General features: G+C 44.9%; 1 protein-coding gene across 1 annotated transcript in view; it reads left to right on the forward strand.

Annotated features, from left to right (window-relative positions):
• Positions 1-9,780, forward strand: part of cdin1 (CDAN1 interacting nuclease 1) — a 57,599-nt gene extending 47,819 nt beyond the window's left edge. The window contains exon 12 of the mRNA XM_030356754.1: positions 9,088-9,780. Coding sequence (XP_030212614.1) covers positions 9,088-9,289 — 202 coding nt within the window. The 3' untranslated portion in view covers positions 9,290-9,780. The remainder of the gene's footprint in view (positions 1-9,087) is intronic.
• Positions 9,781-10,837: the final 1,057 nt, after the last annotated feature.

The following is a 10,837-nucleotide window of genomic DNA, read 5'->3' on the forward strand; positions in this document are numbered from 1 at the left end:
TTAAAAACTTTCGAATGCACGAAAAATGTAAACATTATATGTGGAATTATAATATTTTATTTACACACACACACACATGTTGGAATGTTGATGCTACGTATGATTTGACTCTAGCTCGCAAAGTCACCAACAGTATAATGTCAAACTCTCTATCTTATCCAAGCGTGTGTGTGTGTTTGGGTGTAAGACGGCATGTTTATCTTCAATATGATTGTGTCCAAAAGATCGCCAAGACAAGGTCCACAGTCGTGCATATCAAATGCCCATATCCTCTGACCTCACTTATAAACAAAACGTGCACACTCAAATGCACGCAAAAATTACGTTTCCCTTTGCAGGGCAGGTTTGGTAGCAGACGACCTGGCTGGGCCAGCCAGCCCTCACCGTGGTGGCTAAGGTTACCTTACACACTGTTGTTGATTAAGACCATGGGTATATGGGGTATTGTCAGAAATTGAAAACACATTAGCCAGCGGGGCTGAGGGGCAAGATTAGGCCAAGGGCTGCGGACCAGCGCCAGTCAGGGCACAGCAGCAGACACAAAATGGCCGTCTCTTTTGCCTGTCATTGACTGGGTTTCCCCCAGAGAGGGATGGTAATTATCGGCCAGGGCTGCAGGGAGTTCACAATAACAGGTTAAAGGGCTGTGTATCCCCTTGACGCTGTGGTCCCCCCTCCCCCTCACCCCACGCCGCCAGCCTCTACCTCCAAAGGGAACTTCCTGTCTCCAAGCTTAGCTTACAGACACGATGACTCATCAAAGGCTCGGGGGCGCTCTGGTCAGAACTCCAAATTAGCACTATGGTTAGTGTTTGTTTTCTGAGTGGAGCTAGCTCTTGGTTGAACAGGGTGCAAGCCTTCAGGGCTTTATTTTCACAAATTCTTGGACAAATTTTCAGTAAGTATGGTATAATGCGCCATAATTCATTGATTTATTATTTTGATTATTTTCTTTCATGATTTATCCACATTCCCACTCACCACTGATGTCTTGATTTCAGTGCAGGGACAGCTGACACCATTTGTGGCGTATTCAATTGCGCACAACTGAAATGTTAGAGTCCAAGCATCAGGTCTTGATGAAAACCTACTAAGTAGACCTTAATTTAAGAGGTTAATCCATTTTAGTGATGTAGAGGGCTATTACAGAGGTAAATGGTGGAGGAATATCTGAGACAAGATCACTCTGGACTGTCTTAGTGGGGCTATTTAACTGAATGACATGAAACACTTGAGCAAAGGTGCTCTTACAAAGGTGGAAATGAACCTAATCACAACCAAAGACATAAAAAACATTTTCATGCGAAAGGATTTGGTAAGGTCCAAATTTCTCTCTCCAAAAACCCTTGCATTGCGTGTGTTGCATTCCACTATGCTGTTGTTCCTCTCATGCCGTATTGTTCTAATCAATGTCCACTGCACAAGTTTGGACCGCGTTCTGTACACTTGACCGCCTAAGCCCGGACCAGACCACACCTTGTTTGGTTTTGCTCCACATCCAAAGCAGACCAGACTTTGTCAGAGCGCGTTGGACCGTGAAAGCGTAGATCTAAGACGGGGGGCTGACAAGCATTATACACACAGCATGTACACACGGGTCCCTCCAATACGAGCGCTAATGTGGTGGGGGACATGCTCGGTTAAGGGACTTAACAAGTACCAAACATTCATTAGGCCGCCCTCCATTTTTGACTGGCAATACGGGGCAGGGGGTGGGGGGGGGGGTGGGGGGGTGGTGGAGGCTCTGATGTTGCTCATACCATTCCTAATAAAGACCAAATGGGGGTTGGAGTGGGGGAGTTTTTCCTTGGGGGACTTTCTTTGCCCTACCTAAAAGAAAATCTAGAGAATGACGTGTTGACCCCAGTTATCAATACAGATGCTTGGGCCCAAATTGGGTGTTTTAAGATTGGTGCGGTTGTTGATAAGATTGGTGGTATGCTGGTGTCATGAGGATAGTGGGCTGTCGGGTGGTACTGAGGTCAGTGTAGGTGATAATAGACCAATGGGAGATAGAGGCCTCCAGGGTGTTTTAGAGGTGTCACCCTCCTGAAGGCTGATAGGCTTGTGAGTGTCAGGGGAATGTTAGGGTATTGGAAGTTACGTTTTTTGGAAAGAGAGATACTGTAAGTGTGCTCGGCAGGAGAAGGCTGGGGCTGTATACCTGGGCAGTTTAGTGAAGTTCGGTTTGTAGAATCCGAACCAACCACTACATTGTAATCTTTTCAAATGCCAAAGGAAAACATGACTGTATTTTGAATATCATTTCCCTGTGCTTGCAGCCCAGCGGTTTTATATAAATGACCTACCCTCTACCTTAAAAAGTACCTTAAAAACAGTATTATTGTTGAGAATTTTACCTTGATGATTCTGGTTGCTATTTCTGTTCATGGAGTTTGAATCAAACGCTAAGAACAGAGGATTGGGAGATATCATATTTTTGATGAGGATACCGGTATCCATTTCTGCACAAAAAAAGCCTCATGTCATATCAACAATATAGTTGTAGTCAACAAAAGAAAATCGCGTTCAACTGAAGCTCGCCCAACTCTACGACCAAACCCAATGGGTTCCTGCTCCACCGTTGGTCCGAATCCCACTCGGTTAGGGCAGAGATTCAATCGTGTCAAGTGGGCCACACACCAGACGAGCCACGGTGCGCCACGTCGGGCGGCGTTGCGTACGAGATAGACAACCCATGTCGGAAGATTCAATTTTTGATTTATTTCTGTGTTTATTATAATGGGTCCTAAAGGATGCCGCTGCGACTTGTGGTAAAGTGCAGGTCTGATATGTTCACGTTCAAGCCGAATCGAGCGTTAAACACGGAAGTTGACGGAGCATTTTATACGTACTTTGTGATAAAATGCTGCCACAATGACTTGTGTGACATATTTTCATTAGTTTGGATGATAGTACATTTTCAGGTTATGACTAGCAGTCTTCCTTAAGTTGGGCAAGTTCAAAGTTGTGAAAAACAGGATATTTTGACCTGTTTTACAAGTGTAAGAGTCTATTAAACCATATTATTATTAAATCAGCAACTAGGGCAACTACTTCCCAAAATACTTTGACATTTTTTTAATGTTACCCTGCCCCATTAGAGCAGCAAATAGATGCATATCGACGATGGGACATTCAAAGGCATCAAAGCAACACGGGTGTAGTTGAGTCATTTTATGACGGGTCAGGTGAGGTTTGGCGTCTGGTCATGCCCTAAGGGTTTACAGAGGTTGCTATGGTTTCTATTTAAAACATAGTAATCCTCCTCTGATCCCCCCCCCCCCCCCACTTCATATCCGCATCTCGGGGAAGAGAGGATGTAAATTACCTTTGTGGTTTGTCATACATTCCCCCAACTTGACCTCTGGCACTCCTCCAAACCACAAACGGAAAACACACACATGGAACACAACCAACTGACTTAACAATGCACCTCTTCCTGTGCACACACGCACCACGCCCACCAGCCACGCCCCCCTTCATCCATCAAACAGTCGACACAAACGAGACAGCGACCTGTGGTAGAACACCTGTGTAACAGGCCATTTCCAGTTAAACTCACAAAAAAAACGCCCCTCTCATCTGAAATAACGCCAGTGTGACAGTTACAAAGACAGTCCTTAGTCGTTTGCTTACGATGATCTTCTGTTTGTGTTTGAAATACATGAAACACGGTTTAACTTCCACTGAGCGGTTCAGAACGAAGTGGGAGGTGAGGTGACCTAATATGCCCATATCTCTGGTGCTGTTAATAACGCTTCATAAGGTGGGCTGGCTCCTCCCTTAAACCAGTTATTTATGGCTACTGGGTGTGGCGAACATTACCAGGCTTGTTTACCTCCCTGGGTGAGGGTTTAACCCTCCCCCCCCTGGCCCAGAATCAACTCTTTAAGCTGTGAGAGTGCGGCTTAATTCTTGCAGAAGCTATGCTAGACAAGTGTAGCTATTCACGGCTGCGCAGCTGCATGGCCAAGCAATGCACGTTATTTCCACCATTTTGCACACTTAAATCTCTACAAAAGTTATATGGCCTTCATATATATGGTCCATCAGTCCACTCTCTGACCACAGAGTTCCGCCAATGTCGAGACTTCTTTTACTCCAACCAACATGCAACAATTTTCTGCCTTGTGTCACCATTTATTAGTTTAGCCAAAGCTGTGATCCACCGTAACTTGGCGTGTTCGGTAACTTGCACAAGGATGTGCAAGGGTTCAAACCCAGAAACCAAGGCTACCTTGCCCCCTATCCTGTGCCAAGTGTCATTTTTCACCTTTCCTCTCCCTGAGAATCTTGTTTGGCGAACGCTAATGCAGGTCCAGGCACTGTACAGCATAGGTACTAGAGTCCAACAGACTTTCAGGACGGTGGGGAAAGAAAAGAGTGCAAACGTTTGGCAGGGCCTCAGCCGCTCTACCTTTTTGCCCTGATGTGTGGATGCAGAAAACAAAGGGGTCTTTGTGGGGGAATACCTCGGAGCCTTGGAGTTCACAGTCATTTGGAGGCTCATGCTATCTAAATCACCGCTGGGACGTCTGTTTAAAATGGGCCTAGGCAGTATTCACAAACGAGCCCAGTGTGTTTTGAAGTGGGCTGTATTTTGTACCACAATTTTATTGATCATTTCTCATGTCATGTGATGTTTTTCTGGCAGTTCGGCAATGTTTTTAGTTTAGTCTTTTCTCACCAAATGTGACAGAACAAATTAACCTTGAGGTAGTGTTTCACTACCCTCAAGCCTGAACTCACTCACAACCGAGTTTCAGTGTCCAGGACCTGCTCAGACCACTAAAAATGAAAAGTCAAATAATGTCAAGTCACGCACGACACACACACAAACCCTATGTATGAATTATTCGTGTGTGTGTGTGTGTGATATTTAAATCATTTTCTTTATTTATCTAAGTGTGTATGTTAAAATTATGTATTTTCATCTTGAATTGATGTGCATAAGCCAGTATGCACGTCTGTTTAAGGCTGAGCTTCATAGATTTAACTCCATACATTTATATTTTAAAAAGATTGTGTTTATTGTTTAGTTCCCCAAGTGTCGTGATCTCATTATGTGTGTGTGTGTGTGTGTGTGTGTGTGTGTGTGTGTGTGTTGCTCAGCACCTGCTTTTAAACACTAACGGCGCCCTGCTCATTACCCAGCTACGGCGTGCCTGGCAGCAGCACACTGCGCCTGGGCTCGTCAAGCAGAGAGCCCCCCTGCTGAAATTACCCGCCTTAACAAACAATTTCACCAACTCGTTCCACAGCTAGGTGTTTATTGGAAGATGACTCTGGGTTGACGCTGAAGGCGCGCACGCGTGTGTGTGTTTAATAATAAGCGCACACCAGGTTAGGATCTACCAGCCCACATAATAAGTCCCACAATTAGCCCCTCCAGAACTCAAACTGAGCCATGGATAAAGTGATAATATTTATGTTGTACTGTACTGTATTGGGTTTGCCTCAATACACTAAATAATCGATTAGGTGTTAAGAAATGTACTGTATACCAAGTGTATTTTCTGTGTGCCTGGATGTGAAATATATTACATTACTTGTTTGTATATATATATATGTGTGTGTGTGTGTGTGTGTGTGTGTGTGTGTGTCAGTGTTTCCCAATAGTTACCTAAACTATGCCGGCCTGCCATTGTTTAATAATGAACCGAAAATATAAGTAATTATTTTTCAAATGTTTGCACTTACTCGTCTGCGTTTCCAGCGTGGACTAAAGTTAACAAATTTTACATAATGAACAAAGAACATGAAAAAGCGAGAAATTCTTGAGATAAAATACAAAGCGTAATAAAACGCGACAACTTAAATTAGGATATCCATTTTTTCAGGCCAAGTTTGTATCCAACACGAGTTCTAGTTGTGCAGTTGTAATGTCATGTTGTAACTGCAAACTGTCATGTTATCAAAAGCATCCTATATTCCAGGCCCGCCGACTAGCGCAAGTAAACATTGTAGTGCCGACGGCTATCAAGATGAATGATCGACCTATATAACAGATAGAGATAATTATCGGTCTTTGAATGTTCTTCAACTCTATGGATGCAGTAAGAGCACTGTGTGTGATTTACTACCTTTTGGAATGAACAAAATACTGTCTGTTTGCAGCTGCAGATTGTTAAATTAGCTGAAATAAAATGTATCCCAAATCAGAGATGTTCAGTTCTGCATGCCCCACCCCAAAGTTCCTGTTCTTAATTTTACAACCCCCCGAGCATTGACCTTCTCAATAGAGTCCAGCTGCAGATCTCCAGCCTCAGTTTGTTAAGGTGTAAAACACTTTATCACACCTTCTTATCAATAAAAAGCGTTTACACGCTACTGTAAAACATTGACTAGATTATTGTTTTATCACGCTTATCGTGTATTGTATGAACCCGTGTCAAGCCAACATAAATAATGAATTATACTTCCTGTCTGAAATTGAATTAATTCTTAAAAAAATAAAAGTCCCCCTCGATAGTAGATATTTTCTGTGTAAAATATGAATGAGAAAACTTAAAATAAAAACAAATATATAAAAAAAGGTAAAATTATAAAAAAGTTTATATATATATATATTATATATAATATATATATATATATATATACTGTGGGCCTAAGTAGAGGTTGGAACCGTTTCTTGAGAATTTAACGTCGGTCTTCAACTGAGCCTTGACCCCATGACCTTCCTCTGCCTGAAACCCTGAGTGTTATTGTTTCTAGTCGGGCCGTCTGTGTATTTCTCCTCACTTCAAGGTCCTTCTTCAGTGTCCTAGCGCTCGCATTAATTCTGCGGATGACTCCAAGTCCCATTTATTTTCTTTTACAGTATGGAAGAGGCCTCTGTGACACCGCTCCCCTGTGTTTATAATTCCCCCCGCCCCTCCTTGGCTCAATTCTGTGTCTGGCCCCTCCACTGACAGGCCAGGAGCATGATGTATCATACGCCTGGGCCTTATCTGTTGATGTACAGTTTTAACCTTTTTCAGAAGGTTGCCTCCCCCCTCCGATCTCTGCACTACCCTTCCACTTCTCTTTACCTACTCCAGTGTAAACCCACCCCTCACAATCCGGAGCCTGCACGTACACAAAGCAGGCATGCACGCACACTAACATCTATACCACAAGCACACACACGCATCCATGCATGCACGCGCACATGCACACTAGGCATCCACACACATGGGAGTACATACAACACGGCCCGCCAAATAATAATAAAAAAAACTCAAGCATAACCCCTTTTTCCCAAAGACATCTAATGTAAATGTTTAGGTTTTGTTTCCATAACATTTCCATATTAAGAGTTGCGGGCCATGTGCTTTTCGCTAGGCCAGTGCCTGGTTGAGAGAGGAATGGCAGCTTTTTGAGATTTGTGCCGTGCTCAAAGGCTGAGCTATGTGTGTGTGACATTGCGGTGAACTTGCCGTGTACATCTGTGGGCTTTCTCCAGGGCTGTTAGCTTTGGCCCGTTCGCTCATAGATACAGCACCGTAAATTACACGCTGTAAAATACGGAATGCGGGCCAGTGTGTGTGTGTGTGTGTGTGTGTGTGTGTGTGTGTGTGTGTGTGTGTGTGTGTGTGTGTGTGTGTGTGTGTGTGTGTGTGTGTGTGTGTGTGTATGTGTATATGTGTCATGCACGACTCTGACTCTCGGCACAGTACATGCACTGCCTTAAGGTCTAGTTGACAAACGTGTGAGCCAAGCACAGTCTGTGCATGTAGACTGCAATGGCATGATAAGAGGCTAGCTCCAGTATTGTAGTCTAGTATTGTATGTTCATGTAGTGTGACTACTTGGTCAAAGGTCGGCCGTTCTGGGAATGACTCCTAGATTCATGAATGGTTGTTTTTCTTATATTGATTAGAACTTGGAAGCCTTATGTACTTTGTACCTTCCTGCCGTTTTTTTTTTTTTTTTTTGGGGCAAAACCTCCTGTCCGGGGGTCTCGAGGGACCCCGGAACACTTTTAACTGTCTGAGGATGAAATACCTGGGACAGGACCATGGTCATCCTCCTAAATCTGCACTGGTGTCAGGGGGGTGGAGTGGCCCTCAGCCAGGCGCTTCAAACTGTGACACGTATTTACGTTTGCCAGCTAATGTTCAAAGAATAGCTCGGATGTGGATGAGGCAGAGGGGAGGCTGCGGTGTCTCTTCAGGGCGTCATAAAGAACCGCAATGATGATTTACGGCCTTGGCCAGGAGGAGCAGTGAAATTATTAAGCATCTTACATTTGAATTGCCTTTACACTTTTCAACAAACCCTCAGATATATACTGTATGTCCAACAGACCCAAACAAAATACGCAAGGGCTGAAGGGTACTAGCAAAATGAACGGACTCTAAGCAGGGTATGGGGGGGGGGGGGGGGGGGGGGACTTGCATATAAATATTGTTGTAAGTTGTCTTCCCAGCGGAATGACAAGGCGTGATTATTTATAGAGTTCTGGAAGACACAACTCTTGCCAACGAAGACAGAGTTTCTGTGTCTCTCACAGCTTGTGTGAGTGAAACAGCTGAGGACTGCGCTGCTAGCCAGCCCCCAGCGGGTGCAGTATTGAAGTTTTCGTTGCACCCTCCCTGGGTCCTGCTCTGCTCCGATAGCTGCCGGCGGTTCCTAAGCACCCGTTTCCACCGTTTGTTTTCCCCTCCTATGTTATTCAATGATTATTGTTATTAGATTGAGTGTGTGTCTGTATTCTTTGCCAGGATGTGTCTGATTTAACATTGACTGGATGTTGATCAAAGAAATCTGCACTTGACGTGACTTTATCTCACATCGCTCAATCAATCTGTCCCAGCGTTGTATACTTTATTTTAGTTGTATATCTTCTAATAGATGTGTATGATATCTTGATGTGTAGTTGAGATACAAGCCTAGCTAACAGTTCAATAACAGCCAAAAGAACCGCAACAATTTCACAGTGGCTGCAGAACCATTGACATTATCTTTGACATTCCAGCTAAACTTGTGGGGTGTGTGTGTGTGTGTGTGTGTGTGTGTGTGTGTGTGTGTGTGTGTGTGTGTGTGTGTGTGTGTGTGTGTGTGTGTGTGTGTGTGTGTGTGTGTGTGTGTTCTCTCCTGTAGGTTCGGGCCAGGCCTGGTGATCTACTGGTATGGCTTCATAGGGGAGCTGGACTGCAAGCGAGACCGCGGAATCCTCCTCAAGGAATGCTTCCCCACTGACATCGTCACACTTTGCCATGGCGCCCGCCACGAAGGCCCCGCCCCCCCTGGGAAAATAACAACAACGCCGACGACAACAACCGCAGAAGAAGAGTCGTCTTGATTGACAGGTCAAGAGAGTTTGGCGAAAGAATGTAATGGCGCCTGGTACATGGGTGGGGGGGAAGGGAGGTATAAGAGAAAAGCAGAGGAAGGGAGGTGGAGAGGAAGGGTAAACGTGGAGCTATGCAGGCTGGGATAGATGGATCCGGAAGCAATTTAGTCTTCCTGCAGTGGGAGACTACCAGCAAAAAAATATATTGCCCTGAACTGTAACTGACCCTCTTTCTATTTCCAAATGTTTTGTTTTTTTTACTTGGTATCTCCCTCTGACCCACCCTGTTCTCTCTCTCTCTCGCTCTCGCTCTCTCTCACATTCACACACACACACACACACACACACACACACACACACACACACACACACACGCAGCCGCCATTCTACACATCTGCCATTCGCCCCCCGCACCACAGTGTGAAGCCCTGTCGTGAACCTTTCCAGGTTGCAGCCAGCTCCTTGGCCTCTCCGAGTATCCAGACCAGTCGAGGGGGGGGGGGGGGGGGGGGGGGGGGGGGGGGGTTAAGGAGGTGGGGAGGGAGGGGGGTGTCGGTGGGGCCAAGAGGACGTGAGGCTCTCCCTTATCACTTCCAAGGCGCTGGCCCTTCTCACTCCTTCCTGCTCTGCTCAGCGGGCAGATAAAGAAGGAGTGGCCCGGGTGAGGGGTGGGAGATCTGTCTCTCACCTACGTCACTCACTGGCCCCTCTGTCACACCACGGCACAGGAAACGGGAGCACTTCTGATTAAAGGCGGACCCCGCCGTGACCTCCTTTACGGGCGTCGTTAGAAAAAAGAAAGAAGATACCGATGGCTTACCGTGGAGGCATTTTAATCATACTGAAATAAATTGTTTTGTTGTGTTATGATGGGGTTCTTTAAAGTTGCCAAATGTTTTGCTTTCTTTTATCATTCAATTGTAATTCTGTTATTTTAACTCTGTTTATGTTTATTCTAAAATAAATTCAATTGAAAATTATTTTGTCTGTTTCCTTTTTGGGTCTCAGTATTTTTAACAAATTAACAGCAAAGCATATGTGTCTGCTTTTCTATTGACAAACTTGGGCTACTAAGTATTTCAAAGCACAGATCGGGTTGCTATTGAACCGACACAGAATTGCCATCATGCTGGTCACCTTTAAATCCATGTGCAGCTTTTCCTTTTATTATATATATATATATATATATATATATATATATAGTGTGCATGTTGTCAACCACCAGTTGTAGTCTTGGAGATATGCGCGGAGATTAGAAGGTGGTTAAATACCACTAAAGTGTTACTTGATTTGTTACCCCTAAACCTCTAACCTCTAGCCAGGCACCCATCTAAGCCTTTATCCCTCAGTGAGGAGGCCAGGCGGGTCAGGCCAGGGTCAGCCTGCGACCAGGGTTTCCTACGCCTGGGCCCCCCCCGCTCTATGTGGTGCAAAACAAGTGTCCCCATGTGTCCAGTTAAAGCCAGGGCCTATTGCCTGCCCATGGAATGCTTAGACATCAGTTTATGACTCCTCTTGGACACAAAACAGCTATTTTACTCCGGGCAGGAGGAAAAT

Source organism: Gadus morhua, chromosome 5, assembly GCF_902167405.1.
Source record: "Gadus morhua chromosome 5, gadMor3.0, whole genome shotgun sequence".
Classification (NCBI taxonomy): Eukaryota; Metazoa; Chordata; class Actinopteri; order Gadiformes; family Gadidae; genus Gadus; species Gadus morhua.